The sequence below is a fragment of the Telopea speciosissima genome, chromosome 6, assembly GCF_018873765.1.
Source record: "Telopea speciosissima isolate NSW1024214 ecotype Mountain lineage chromosome 6, Tspe_v1, whole genome shotgun sequence".
NCBI lineage: Eukaryota > Viridiplantae > Streptophyta > Magnoliopsida > Proteales > Proteaceae > Telopea > Telopea speciosissima.
Genome location: NC_057921.1, coordinates 58,274,371 through 58,289,923, shown reverse-complemented (window position 1 = coordinate 58,289,923; position 15,553 = coordinate 58,274,371). Strand labels below are relative to the sequence as shown.

The 15,553-nt window shown below is 39.6% G+C and overlaps 1 protein-coding gene across 1 annotated transcript in view; it reads right to left on the bottom strand.

The window, feature by feature from the left end:
* LOC122665164 (chaperone protein dnaJ 13-like) overlaps positions 1-15,341 on the bottom strand; it is a 43,292-nt gene extending 27,951 nt beyond the window's left edge. Inside the window, exons 1-6 of the mRNA XM_043861241.1 lie at positions 15,077-15,341; positions 11,923-12,209; positions 10,774-10,971; positions 10,564-10,678; positions 7,176-7,262; positions 1,338-1,426 (exon numbers count right to left, since the gene is read on the bottom strand). Coding sequence (XP_043717176.1) covers positions 1,338-1,426; positions 7,176-7,262; positions 10,564-10,678; positions 10,774-10,971; positions 11,923-12,209; positions 15,077-15,220 — 920 coding nt within the window. The 5' untranslated portion in view covers positions 15,221-15,341. The remainder of the gene's footprint in view (positions 1-1,337; positions 1,427-7,175; positions 7,263-10,563; positions 10,679-10,773; positions 10,972-11,922; positions 12,210-15,076) is intronic.
* Between the last annotated feature and the right edge of the window lie 212 nt (positions 15,342-15,553).

Below are 15,553 nucleotides of genomic sequence, written 5' to 3'. Positions count from 1 at the left end.
CTAATTCTGATCGGGGGTTGCTGAGATATGTCCTTCACAAGTTACAGCAGCAAAATCAGATCGCAGGGAGCAGCAGCAGCCTTCAATCGATGGTTTGCAGCAACAGCAGCCTTCGGAGTTGATTGGGAATGGATTCTGATCTTCAGGGTGTGTTCGCATAGAGATTTATTGCAATCACAAGCAGCAGCAGCAATGGAGATCGAGTAGAGGTAGGAGAAGAAGGGGGTACAGGGATGGGCTTTCTCAGCCCTGGGTCTCTCACCCATAGCTATCCCAGCTGTTGAAACAAGGATTTACCCCCATAACTGACAGCAAGGATGCCTCAAGACTTCATTCAATAATTCATTGTCTAACTAGTACGAAAGGGTTGCCAATTTAATGAAGTAGGCTAGCTTACAAAATAGAAGATAGAAAAATAGAAACTATCTAAAAATCTAGCTGCCTTATTTCAAAATAGAAGCTCCTATTTTAGAGAACAAAACCAAAAAAAAAATAGTAACAAACTGAAATTAGAAACTACCTAATATAGACTGAAAATAGTAACTAAACTATGGCAGCATTAGGATAGAATCTTCCTCCACTTGATAGACCCACAAGATCTTCTAAAAATCAATCCCAAACAAGGCAAATTTTGGTTTTGACACTGTTCACGTGAACAGTGTTTTAGTCTTCAACTTGGGTTTTCTAGAAGGATTCCCATCAAGGCAATATGGGCTGTGACACTGTTCACGTGAACAGTAACCTGTGAACAGTAATTCCTGGCTCTTCTCATATTCATGTTTCGATCTACATCTGCAGACCATGGCCAGCTTATAACTGCCACCAAGCACTTAGCCTAACACCCAAATTTGGTGCACAGGCTCACTTGTTTAGTTTAAAACTAAACGGAGTTTTCCAAGTGGCAAAATAATTCTTCAAAAAAATGGTTGAAAGTACAAGGTGATAGTCCAACACAAAAGGTGATACAGAGGATGAGTGGGACCACCAAATCCAACAGAGGCCAATCCAGGGGGAACGCTATCTATCTAACATTCAGATTGGCTACCATGCCTCAGCATGGCCCAAAACCATGTCACAGTATTGTCAGTGCTAGCACAACATCTTTGGCATTACACTGCCAATTATTTATCCATAACACAACCAACACAAATACATTCACATAAACCCATCATTTTGAGATTTATAATTAAACTCCCTGGCTAAAAAATTCCAAATGTTAAGAATATCTTCCCACAAGGTGTACAACAGACAAAAGAACTAGAGACAAAAAGATACATGATAAGGAAGAAAAACGATGTTCAACAATTCTGATATTTAAAGAAATATCAAGCATATACCTTCCGATTCTACCACCAATATGGCCATGTGACTTCGAGGAGAAGTGATGAGTATAATGAGCTGATGCCCCAAAGGAACTTGTTCCAAACTGCAGAAGATTACTTGAACAAATAAGACAAAGGCAGGTCTAGAATAGACACTAATAGATGTGGAGAAGCAGAAGGGGGGTGAGAAAAACAAAAGGGTGTGGTTTCTCTAGACGATAACACATAGAGAGGTATCTCCTGATGGACAATGTAGTAACCATCTGTCTCACACTCTTCACATCTCTATCTTTGATATGAAATCGTATTCTATACATTGAAAGCACACAATAGCCTTTGATATTACTAACTTGATACACTTGATACGGTATAGTTCGATAAGACATCAATGGCAATGGCAAACTCAACTTAGCTCCATCTTCTTAGCGATGGCAATTTCCCTCTCTGAAGTGAACCAAATCTGTTTATATCTGACTCGGTCTAAGAAGTCGGTATCAGCAACTGGTTGGGAATCTCCTCTGCCTTACCATCACTTTATTATTGGTGGGGAGAAGCTCCAAATATTGCCTTTACAGGTTGCCTTCACTTTGATCATTAATGCAAAACTAATCAACCCAAAGTAGCCATTTCCCAAGGGGAACAAAGGGGGGGGGGGGGGAAAGAAAGGTTGGATATGGGCTCCCTGCTTTTAATTATTGCAGGAAATAGTTGTTGTCTGCCCAAATACAAGCCAAAGCTCACTGTCGTTGGTGGGCTAAAGAAGACAATAACCCTTTGGAAGCCACAATCCCCATCTACTCTGCGACAGTGAAGATCATCATCATTCTGATTCTTCGAGACCATTCCATCCATGGCAGCTCTCTCCGCTTATTATTCTCCTTCATGGCCACTCCTCAGAGCAAACCCTAGCCCTAATCTTAACTCAAGGAAATTGTACCCATCCCAGATATACTTGCTGTTTCAGAAGTGCAATGGGGCTCTAGATGGATGTATTTGGGCTTAAACATATGGTATACAATATGGGTTTGCAGTGAATTCGTATGGTTCTTTCTCAAGGCCACAACTTAATGGGACTGAAAATTGACCTAACACTGCCCATCAAGAGATATCCTCTATGAATGCACATCAAGAGAACCTTTTGCCATTAATCATACAAAAGAAAAAAGGAACAAATTATAAAGACAAGTGGTGAAGGTCTGGAATACTAGTGTCACTTGCATAATCTAATCTAATTTATACATCCTTCCTGCTCCAAGTAATTATGCTAGCAAAAGGGTTTGGATGCTATAAAATTTCATTTATTTCAAACCTCAGACATGCAAAACTAAAATTGTCAAACCTTTGACCATGTCTCATTTACAAGCAAAACAGTAAGATTCCTTTTCAAGATGTACAGGCCACTTATAAATAGCCTCATCACTTACATATGTTGTTCATACATATGTTGTTCATATTGTAGCATATGTCATTTAATGGGGGAGAACAATGATATCAGAAGCTGATGCAGAATGATCACCAAATAAGGCTTATTTCTTTAGAAATAGGCCTAGGGTTGGGTTATATCCATGTTGGGCCTTTGTTCCCAAGGGTTTTTTATGTAATAGGCCACTTTAATGAGCCTAAACTAGGGGTACTTAGGTTGCATACGGGATTAGCCCAATACTTAGTTATTTTTATGTTTTTAGATTGAATTAGTTATTTTTATGTTTTTAGATTGAACCGGTTTAGATTTGGTTGCATCCAAGTGGTTCAATGGGTCTAATTTAAGTGAAGTGTTCTTATTGGTTAATATGGAATCTTCTTTTAATTAGTTGTTTTTAATTTAGATTCTTTTATTTTAAGTTAGTAGGGGGTAGATAGGACATTTTAGTATTTTAAATTAGTAATTTGACTTTGATTAGATCCCTTCCACGATTTAAGTGAGGAGGAGATTAGATTGTATGTGGATTTGGCTTAGGCCTTTAATTATAAATAAAGGAATCATGGGAGGCTCCCCCACAACAGATTTGAATTTAAAAAAAGAGATTTTCATGGCTGCTTGCTGCTCCTTGCTCTCCAAGAGTGTGTGCATCCTTGTGGGCTTATCAAGGTGGAAGGGTGGGTGGATCCTGCGACTCCTTACGCCGTGACGACTGGGAGGCTCTTTGTGAAGGTGGTTCTATCCTTCAATGCTAGATTTACTGCCGTGGATATCTGCTGTAAGTCTACCTATTAATTTCTGTTTTATCCTTCTTTCCCCTTCCCCATTCGATCCTCTTTTTATTTCTATTTGTATTCCATAAACCCTAGCCAGTCTTAACTCTGCCCAGACCTGTTCCCTCATTAGATTACCATCAAAATCAGGCTACAGCCCCCTTCCTATGTCCCCTCCACTCGATCCAGCTTTGGATCCCATCCATCCATCACAAACTCTAAATTCTTCTTCCCCATTAAAACCCTAATTGGCCCAAATTCTGTCTAGACTGTCTCAGCCGACAGATTACCTTCATAATTGGATCGAACCTTCCCCCAAGTCCCCCTAACACTCGACCTAAACCCCAGCCCCTGAATCCTACTGTTAACCCTAGTTCTAGTTGTTTTTCTTGATTACAAAACCCGAAACCCTAACCCTAACTTCTGCAGGAAATTAAAACTGATCCAAATTCAGATATTTTATACCATAATGACCCTCTAAACCTGCAGATTAAAACCCTATAAACCCCATTTCCAAATTCCCATCCTAAACCCTAATTTTGCCCTAAAACAGCCCCTAATCAGCCCTAAACAGCAGGCTTAACCAGAGCTTGATTCTACCTGGCTCCTAGTAGGATTATTTCCTATTCTAGGACTACATTACTTTACAAGAACACTGCTTTTAAGTTGAGATATGTAACCCGACAAGGGTATTTTGGGTATTTTATCTGTTTTGTTTACTTGTTTCCCAAGTTTACTTGTCTTTCAAGATTTTGAATATTATAAATAGAAGGCTTAGGATGGAGTCGATTCATCCAAGCTTGTGTTCTCTCATCAGTCTTCTTCCATCTTCTCCTTTCTCTTTTCTCCTCTCTAAAGTTACTGGTTACAGGTCCTAGGTGTTCTACATGGTATCAGAGCTAGGCAAGCAGTGACTGATATCTCCAAGATTGCTGATTTGAGAATCGTTTCAAGGTTCTCCGATTTATGGAGAAACCCTAGTTCATAGAAAGAAAAGAAGAACTAGGGTTTCCTGCTCGTTTCATCCTTGTTTATTTATTTATTTGGAAATCGTGTGGTTATACATTGAAGGCTTGCGGTTTCCAGTTCTGGAAAATTTTCTGCAGTTATGTTGCTGTTTTTTCTTTCAATGAAGGTTGGAGATCGACAGCTGCTGCCTTCATGAAAACTGCAGCTGCCCTGGTTTTTGAGATTGAGTCTGCCTGCTATTGGAGATCGAACTTCTTCCATCTTGTTGAAGAGTCGAATCTGCTACTCTGGAGATCAGTTTCTATTTGTTAACTAGGGATTGCAGCGGTTTGTTCTTTGGTTATAGATCGCGACTTCAAATCTATTCAGATTTGTGAATTTTGTCTGCAGATTTATGTCCTGCTTATTCTTGGAGATTGATCCAAGTTTTGTACAAGGTTATGGCACCAATTCTGCCCAGATTTTTGAATTAGTTATGTCTAGCATCTGGGAGATCATAGATTGCAGATTTTGCACACTGGTTCTTCCTTTTTGAAGATCGATCAAGTCTCTTCTTCTTCTGGAAATGCAGCTTAGTTCTGCCCAAATCTTGTCTCAGAAGTTTGTTTGATCGATTGAAGAAGGTTGAAGATTGATATGCTGCATTGCTTTTCTTCATCTGCTACTGCCATCATATATTGTTATTGCTGTATTTTGACTGTGCCACGACTCATCGATTGTCATTGCTACTGTTTGCTTCGATTGCTATCGAAGATTTACTTGTGGAATCAAATTCTGGTTTGCTGTTTGTTTCCTTGGTTGTCAAACCCTAGTCGGTTTCTGATTTTTAATAGTGGTTTGGTTTGCTGTTCTTCTGTTGCTTGCTGTCAATTTGAATCGATCCCGGGTTCTCGTTATCCTCTTGTGGCTGGTTCTTGGAATTGGTTGAAGAGAGGTTGAAGATGCATCTTTTGTTCCGCCTCCTCCTTTCCCTGGTTTCAGGCCTCAGTTACCGCTGGGGAAGAAAGATGGCTGCCATGTCGCAAACCCCCTTTTCTTCAGGTTTCGTTGGTCCCTTGATTACCGCCCCTGTTTTGGGTTTGAGGATGAAGACGTTATTTACTTGCTGTATGGCTTTCTTCTTCCTCACGTTTCCTTTTCTTTTTCCTTTAAAGTTTTAACTTATTAGGTATTTAATGCTACTACCCTACCTTCTATTACTACCCACCCTTCTCATGATTATTTACTTCTTGCCATTAAGAGTTTGCTAATTCCCTACATGATCCATTACTTTCTTATTTACCAAGGCCCCCTTGAAAAATTCTGGTTATTTATGGAACTGCCATTACCTTTTAATACCTTCCCAGTTTACCCTTTTGCCTAGTTGGGTTTATAATTGGATTTCCATTTAATTACAATTCTGCCATTCCCCTTGCAATAATTCTAATTCCCTTGAGTATTTACCCATAGCACCTTTGGAAAATTCTGGAAACTTGCACTTTTTGCCATTATCCCTTACATCATCTCCATTACTTGTTCCCATGTACTACTATACGTGAGGGGGAGATTATGTACAATTCCATTCCAGAACTTGCAGAAACTTGCAAACATTGCAGAACATTTGTGCAAAACATTGAAGACCAGTTTTTTTCCACCATTGCCATTGGGCATCTTTAGTTATTGGTTGTATTTGCCGTGAGGGGGACATTGAAGTATTGAAGATATTTTGGGATCATATTTGGTTGCCTATTTGAGGATTGGATTTACAGTTGGGTTGATTCAGGTTTTTTTCGATGTTTGCTGCATAGTTATCAAGGCGTCGACATGGTGACGCCATGGCGTCCAGACTCCTTGGTCGTCTTGGACGCCTTGGGCGCCATGGCGGGCACCTGGCCGCCATGGCGGTGACGCCTTGTTTTTTGACCCTCTAAAACGCCATGGTCGCCTTCCCGCCTTGATAACTATGGTTTGCTGTCCTATTTGTTTATCTTCAAGATTTTATGTCACTGTGAAGATCCGAGATTCATCACTGGACAGCTATTGAAGACCGATGAAAGCTGCCTTTTTTGGAAGATTGTGTCTGCCTTTTTTTCTGCCTTTATTAAGATCAGTGCTTCTTTCTATTTTGAAGAACGATTCTTCTCAGGCTTTGCAGAACAAATCTGTCCCGGTTTGCTGATCAAGTCTGTCCGAGTTTGGAAGATCAATTATCTCCAGTTCTTGAAGATTTAACTGTTCAGGATTATTTGGAGCATCAACCATTCGCCCATGTGTCAAATCCAAGTACTACATTTTAAGTGGGTACTTACTGCCAAACACTGCTGCGACAATTTGGGAAGTTGTTTCATCCTAGTTTAGTCAAGTTGGGCATGTGCGATATCTATGCACCAACTTGAGGGGGAGTGTTGAGATATGTAACCTGATAAGGGTATTTTGGGTATTTTATCTGTTTTGTTTACTTACTTGTTTTCCCAAGTTTACTTGTCTTTCAAGATTTTGAATATTATAAATAGAAAAGGCTTAGGATGGAGTTCGACTCATCCAAGCTTGTGTTCTCTCATTAGTCTTCTTCTCTTTTCTCTTTTCTCCTCTCTAAAGTTACTGGTTACAGGTCCTAGGTTTTCTACAGTTAAAAACACTCTTACTTTCTATACATTCTTGATCTTTGTAGGGGATGAAAACAAGAACATGCCTAAACGAAGCAAGCTGTACCTTCACCTCTCCAGCAGCAGATGTTTTCTCATCTTTCTTTTGCCATCCAACAGCAATAGATGACTCTGGCCCCAAAACAAGTTGTATCTGGACGAAAGCAATAAATATTAGTAAATGAACAAGCACATTAAAGAAAATGATAGTATAAAGGGTCTCTCTGACTGACATTTCTGAAGGTGTAAAATTTTTTTGTCACCAGACTTCAAATTACTCTTCCTTTGTCTAGTAAAATCCATTTAATTTTTGGGTAAAATGGTCATTTTCCTAGCTCTTCAAACATCAACAATGAAAGTAAACAGAAATATATCAGAAATCACTATGAAACTTTAACTAGTAAACCAGAACACCCAAATATTTTGAAACTTTCAAGTCCTTAAACCAAGGAATCCTAACCCTACCCTGTTCTGAACTTCGGAAAACAGGGAAAACAACCTTAACCCAATGGAGTCCCAGGGACAGCCAAAGAATGTCAGAGAACAAGTTCAACAATCCATCAAACCACCGTGAATCCCAAGAACAACCCCCATTGCATGCATTTGTGAATGCCTGAAAATGCCAGAGAATAGAGAGGATTTTAAATGTCGGAGAACGGCTGAGAATAACATCATTAAACTCCACAGAAATCACCGAAGGATGATGGACACAGAGAGAGACACAGGAAAAAGGGAAGAGATCACCAGAAAAGCAAAGTTCGCCGAATGATGGGATAAATCACTGAAAACTGCAACAAAGCAAAAGGGAAAGATCACCGGAAGAGCTGCAGCTCCCAGATTGTTGGAAACTTCTCTTTAGGGTTGTTGTCGAAGGAGCATTTTGCCACATTACACAACTACCCTCCATAGGGACCATACTGTGAAGAGTGGGGTTAAGAAAAAAGTGGTCGTAAATGGTTACAAAGGTCATGTTTGTTGTCACCAGCATTGCCATTTGTCTTCACCATTGTCATCATTCAGAGGCAAGACTTGGAGAGAAGAGAAGAGATGCAGTTGCAGAGTCGAAAAGGGCGGATCGCACATTGGAAGGGAGGAGGGAGATAGTCAAAATTAGAAAATTACCCCTCACTTATTAAAGACTTTTACAGTGAATTGGAACGTAAAAAAGTAAGGTCAAGAGTAATTGAACTTGACTAAATGATTCTATTCCAATCCTATGCTTATTAGTTGATTATACACAGATAGGTCCTCCTAAATCTTCTTAACATGGGGATAGCTCCAATAATCTGGCCTGTACAGAAGTCCTGTTGAATACCTCCTCCAAAAAGAAGACAACCATGGGTTCACAATGGTGAAAGCTCTGTTTTCAAACTGATGATGTGGCTCCATATAAGAAGAAAGAGAATGAAGCATAAGTAGAATATTGCATGACTGAAACAGGATTAAATAACAATCTGATGCAGGACAAACCCTAGAAGCTACGGTATCCTGCAATAGGACAGGATCACTGGTTATAACACCCTAATATGGACTTAAACTAGGGCTGGAACTTGCACAACACCACATTCAGCATTAGACATAAATAACAGAATTTACTAATAGCAATTATCAACATAAATCAAATGAATAAACACCATAGGTCTTAGGAATCAATTCAAGCAACATACATGGTTAGCTCCACAAGGCTAGGTAAGAAGATTCATGGCATTGCATTCAAAGATTCAGTAAGCATGCATGACAGTCCACGTAAGTTAATAAGCCACTAATTAGAACATTAGGAATATAAACCAATATCAAGACAAGGCAATTAATTCATAACAGGTACTGTTTTGGGGCTGAGAAGGGTGGGAAAATCAAGCAAACAAAATTATAAAATACTGTTTACTTAGGTTAAAGAAGGGATGGGTTGTAGAGGTTGATTTAGGATTAAGGCTTTCAAAATAAAATCTGGGAACGGGCTGGGGTGGTTAATGATAGGGTTAGGAAGGGGAACAAGGATTTTCGGTTGAGAGGGAGATGGAGGGAATGGCAATAAAGGGGCTGGAGTGCTTCAGCTACTATGGACAGAAGGGGGAAAGGGGTTCCCGACAGCAGCAGGGGGGGAAGGGATTCACGCAGCAGCAGGGAGGAGAATAGGGACTCACGACAGCAGCAGCCGGGGGGGAAAAGGGAGAAGAGAAAGGAGAGCCGTAGGGGAGGGGAAGAAAGAAAGAGAGAGAGAGATGAGGGAAAGAGGGTCGTACCATGACAGGGAGAGGAAAAATCGTGAAAAAGGGGGAGGGAGAGCTTCACGCAGCACTCTTGTCTTCAATCTTCATTCATTCGTTAATTCCAAAAAGTGGCTGAATACAATCCTAAATAGAAAACAAAGACATGCATATCCCTAAAATACCCTTACCCTAGTTAAAACAAAAGGAATTACCCAAATACCCTCACTTAAGTTACAAGGGCTGAAACAAAACTGCAGAAACAAATAAATAAAATACTAAAATACCGTTCACTTATTTAACATAAGTACTAAGATAAAAAAGACTAAAATAACCCTAGAAGTCTAAACAGCCTCGAGTTGGCCTGTAGCCTATGAAATCATCATCGAACCATAGTAACTGGCTCCATGGTAATCTCCTACGCCTCTGGTAGTGGTGCACAAAGGGCCTCTGGTAATGGTGCGGCATGATGTCCCCATCACAATCACAAAGAAGAGTTAATGCAAGGACCCAATTCTGTAGCTGATTTTCCTTGCTAATGCAAATGATAACTAAGAGCCACAAAACAGAGCTTTGATACCAATTTGATATAGGACAACCATGGGATACACAGATCTGACGTAGAACGAAGGATCCATTGTAATTCAATCATTATAGTCAAATAAACCAAGAACAGCATCTTCTATAGTGGAAGTAGGAGATAGAAAAGTGTAAAAGGTAAAGGAGAAGTTAAGGTTTGAAGTAAAACTAGGGTTGGGGAGTTAGGGATATGGCAGTAGGCCAGTAGTTAATAGAGATAAGGAATGGTTGCTGTGTCTGAGGATTCTGTGAAGTTGGAAGGTGAGTTTAATGGCTGGAATTGTTACTCTAGTAGGTCAACAGACAACAGAAAGTGGGAAAAACATACAGCTACGGTTTGTATCAGGGATGAAGAGAATGGCCAGCCACTAGTATTTGTTCCGGACAGATGATGGGTGGAATAAGCTAGAGGTTCCTTGCAGAAATTATAGTGAAAAAGCTGGTTGTGTTGTTTGAATATTCACAATAGACATAATAAAAATTTCTAATTTCCCATTTCCAAACAAAATATCCACAGTAGACATAATAAAAACCTTCACAATAGACAATAATAAAAATCTCTCTCTCTCCCTCTCTCCCTCCCTCCCTCTCCCTCTACCAGGAAACAACATAAAGAAAGAAAGAAACACTAGAAAGAAAACAGTCTACTTTTGAAAAGAAAAGGCATACATTTCCATCTGCTGTCTCAGAGAGTTTCCGAGTCCAAGTATTGGTAAGATTAATTGTACCATCGCTCAAAGATATTGCTATTCCACTTGATGCTGTTGAGTGGAGAGACAGATGGCTGTGAAATAATGGATAAGATCATGATGATAGTGAATCACTGGTGAGCAGAATATGCTAAAAATATGAGGTAACTTACAAAAGCAATTGCCCTACCGCGACATCTGTACCCCAATAAGTGACCGTAAACCAGCTGATGCCATGAACTCTATGGAAGCAACTGAAGAACTCTGGTGCCTCAACAGAAAAGTAGCAGCTCCACCCCCAGAATTTCCATTTACTGTCATATTGCCACCAACAGCAATAGCATTTCGCTTGGATATCTGAGATTGAACTTCACTAGACATTGCCATTCTGACAGTTATGCATTAAACTAAACTTCAGTGGCCAGATGAAGAAAGTAACAAAAATAAAGCAAATTCAATGCAAGTAAATAACCCTAGCCATCCAATAAGAACCAAACTAGATCAGAGTAGAGGTCTAAGGATTTTCTGCCAACTAGATCAGAGTACAGGTCTAAGGATTTTCTACCATCTACTAAAATTTCAGCATGATAGAGAGAAGCAAAAAAGAAAACAGGACCAGTGCAGAAGCCACAGCCTTTTGATCAGCTGCAAGTTCATTCTAAGCCATCCTATGAGAAACTAAATTTATCAGAAAAAGGGCCCAAGGGTTCCCCACCAACTCCCAGATTAAGCAAAGATAAATAACTAAATTGAAAACTAAATTGAAGCATGTTGGCTGATCAATATCCAATAAAATTGGTATAAAGGTAGAATGATGTCTAAGCAATCAAGGTTAGACGGGTAAGGACACTAACTCAAACCCAATAATATCTATTTACCCCAAGGGGGTAGCTCAGTTGGCAAGGACCAATACCTCACAATTAATAGTTCATGAGTTCAACTCCCCTTGGGGCCTAACTATCCGCGGGCCAGGGAGGGGGGAGGAGGGGACCCAAACCCAGAGGAACAATATGCAGACCAAGCAACTTACTATGTTGTTGGCTTCTGTTAGATTAGAAAATTCATCAAAGTAATTATTGTCAAACCAAGAATTTTGATTAGACTGCCTAAATTTTTTTTTATATATCAAAGAAACCATTTTTTAAAGCAAGAAGAAACCAAAAAGCACAAATAGGGTGTAGCACACCCCCCCCCCCTTCTTTAGATTTCAAAGATCAGAAGCAGCAGCTATTCCCTCATTATAAGGCTTCAAAGGAATCTAAAACATTTATATGGAATCAATTTAAAATGGATCATGAAATCGAAAATCAAAGAAAGATCTAAAAGATGAGATGCATACCCTCTCATGATGCCACCACCACTTAGAAACCGTGGAAATGACAAAGCTGCGACAACTGAACCAGAAGGCCTAACATGGGAATATACCTTTTCCTCTTCCTTCTGCCGCCGTGACCTTTCAAACTTTTTCTTTATCTCTTCTGCTTGATTTAGATTTGAACTAAGCTCTAAACCTGAAGTTAATCCTTCCATACCATAGATATCATATATTTGCCTTTTATTCTCATCTGTTAAAATTTCATATGCTTCATAAATCCGCTGAAAGTTCTCTGTAGCGATATCCTTCATCTGAATTAAACAAGCATGTGAAAAAAAAAAAATATGAGTAAGTCCTAGGGGTTTTTAATTAAACATAGCACGTCGTCTATATAATCTGAGAATAGAGGCCGCCCCACAACCAAGAAGGAAACCAAGAAAACCACAAGCACCCAGTGAAAACAAGCTATCGACCATACAAGAAAATTCACCAATTGAGCATAAAATATTATGAAATTTAATTCTATTAATGCCTCCAAAATGGTTGAACAAAAACAACACCATTTGAGCTTCCAAGTTAGCTTAAGTGAGCTTGCCCCAAAGATATTGCCACTTCTCTCTTTCCACCAAGCATTAAAAGGGAGCTCCCTTTGAAGAATAGTTGTAACACAGAGGCCAACGAATTCCTACTCCTTCTGCCTTTGATGTCTCCTGAAATTCAGTAACTCGAATCCTCCACTTCTACGAATTTATTAATAGTCTTACTAGTGCAGATAAATCAGAGGAATGGGCTTATTTTAGTTGAAATAAGCATTGGGTAAGGTTCCATACATGTTCGGCCTTTGGTCCATGAGGTTTTCTTTGTAATAGGCCACTTTAATGGGCCTAACATATGGGTAGGAGGAATGAATACTGGATTTACTTTATCAGTTTAGTTAGAGTCTTGTTTTTTTATTTTTAACTGTTATTAAAGTGTCTTAGTTGAGCTGAATTTGGTCTCCATGAGTCCAGCCCTGTTTCAAGTTGTTTTCTTCATTACCTTATAGTTTCCTAGTTAGCTAACACCGCCTCCAAGGTAAGCTATTGGGTGGAAGAATTTTAGGTTTAGTTTGAATCTTGTTTTAAGAGTTGGGAAGAGCTTCCCTGAGTCTATCTCTCTCTTCCCACAATAGAGGGGCAGATATGTCATCTCATTGGGGGAGGAGAGAGCTCGCTAGCATATGCTACGCTCCCGGACAGAGTTCATTTTCCCTTAAGTTTTTTATATAATTTTGTAAGGGGCTACAACACTTTACACGAATTTGATATATGAAGTTGGCTTTTTGCCTGTGGTTCTACAGTAATTCAGACTGTTAAGGATACACGTCACTAATCTGTCCAGCTGTCATGTATTTTATTATTTTTTAGTGCTTAGGGTTTCCATTGTATCCTATATATACTCTCTTTGGTTAATGAGAAGATTATTCGCCTTTACTTTCTACATGGTATCAGTCTTGCCCTAATCGCTCTCACGAGCTCCTTTACTCTCTTAGGGTTTCCTTTTCTCTTCTTCACCAATGGCCGCTTCATCTCCCATGACAGCTAGTAGCATTTCTGCTTCTTTGCGTCTCCTAGCCTCTTCGATCTCTACTCCAAATGTAACATCACATCTCCCTTTGAAGCTTAGTTCTTCGAATTTTCTCCTCTGGCGCACTCAGTTCCTGCCGTTGCTGCGAGGTTATGATCTTCTTGGCTATGTCGACGGCAGTTACCTCCCTGGCGTGGTGATGCAGTAGGCTCCTTGGTGGTGATTCCAAGGTTAGGGTACCGATGGTGACGCTAGCTCTGCAGATCAGGCGGTGATTCCTAATCATATCCTTTCTATCTTTTGTTTGTATTTAGTTTCAGTTTCAGTTTGATCAAAACTACCAAAAAAAATCATATAGTTTTCAATAGTCCTAGTTTGTTCTTGCTTCTTCAAATCTCCTATTTTTGGATCGATTTTCAATTCTGATTTCAGTTAAGGATTTTGTTTGCTGCTTAATCAACATATTAGTTTGTTAACTGATTCTGTCGAATTCTGGTTTCCTGGTAGAAATTTCAGTTTCTTATATTAAGAAAGATTCTGACATATTCTGAAAATCTGACCATTGGATTATTCTATAATATTGCTGGTTTGTTCCCTATACTATACCTAGAGTGTTCAACCAGTATATTGACTAAATCAGATCATTTGATATTCTGATATTTGAATTCTCTCAATTCTAGATTGTCCTTATTCCCTGCAATCCTGTCGCAAACTAATTTTCCACTGGATTTCATCGGTTCGGGATTAGCATTGCATCACTTGTCAATTCATTGGATTAACCCTGCCATAAATCTGCCTACAGAACCCTCCTTTTCCACCAGTTATCTTCCTTCTCTTCATTCTGAAAATACATTATGGTTTACTTTTCAAATCAGACATATTCCAACCAACCACAAAGAGATGGCAGAAGTTACCCGCCACCTAAAGCTCAGTTGACCAGACCTTTTTCAAAACCCACAAAACCCAGTTCAATTGTCTAAGCATATAAAAAACAGGTCATATCAAACTTTTAGACAGCAACTGCCTGAGTGCCTACTTGATGCAAAGTGCCCTCAATGTGCTTACAGAGCCTAGTTTTTTGTGCTTCCATTCGCAGCATGTCCAATTTCCACCCATACAAAAATCCAGTCTTCTTTTTCTAATCATATGGTGTATTAAGAGCATTATCGAGGTAACCTTCTAAAACTTGAAGAAACACAGAATTGGGGGGGTGTCCACCATAAACCCAGCTCATGATTCGAATACACTTATAGAATCCAAGTAAGATCAAGCATTATATAACTATCACCGGATAAGACAGCCAGCAGGAATAACTGATGAATAGTAACTAAAACGAAACCCAGTAAGTGAGACCGCCGCAATCCTTTTCGAACAACATATAATACCATTAATTGCAGCATCCAATGGATTAAACAGAGTAGAATGCAGAAGAGCATTGTGTATTCATACTTCAACGTAAACCCAAATCAAGCATGCAAGATTCTTAATAAATGTTTCGGTACACGAGTTTTAATATCCAGGGAAGCAATCGATGTTTGGTTGCGCTGAAAACCGCATATCAGACTAGAGGAATTGGTTTAATAGGTTATGAATATGGAAAGAAGTATATTACCTGAGGAGACTGATATTTATCGGGATGATAGATTTGTGCCCATTGACGATAAGCTTTCCTTATTTCTTCATCTGAAGCTTCAGGTGAGATATGGAGAAGAGCGTATAACTCTCTGTTTGGTGGCCCGTTTGATTCTTCCTTCATCCTTCGCTGAGAAGGTTTCAGCTACGATAGATTAGTTTCTATCAGTTGCAGGTGCAGGTGAGTCTGCGAAGTCGGAGTTGGGTTTTTTCGAGGGTTTTGGATTGCCGGCCCGGCGCCGACGTGGTTTGTACAGACGAGGATTAATAAGGGCATACGACTTAAACGAGGAAAGGGGCGGTCCCCAAATCTAATAATTAGTAAAGGGAGATTATCCTGGGTCATTGGTCATTGGTCAAACGGGAACTTATCGCGGGCCCTGTATTTCCACGTGGCATATTTGGCGGTGAAGTGACGCAATCAACCATTCAGATTGGCGACGTGAGGGCTATAAGT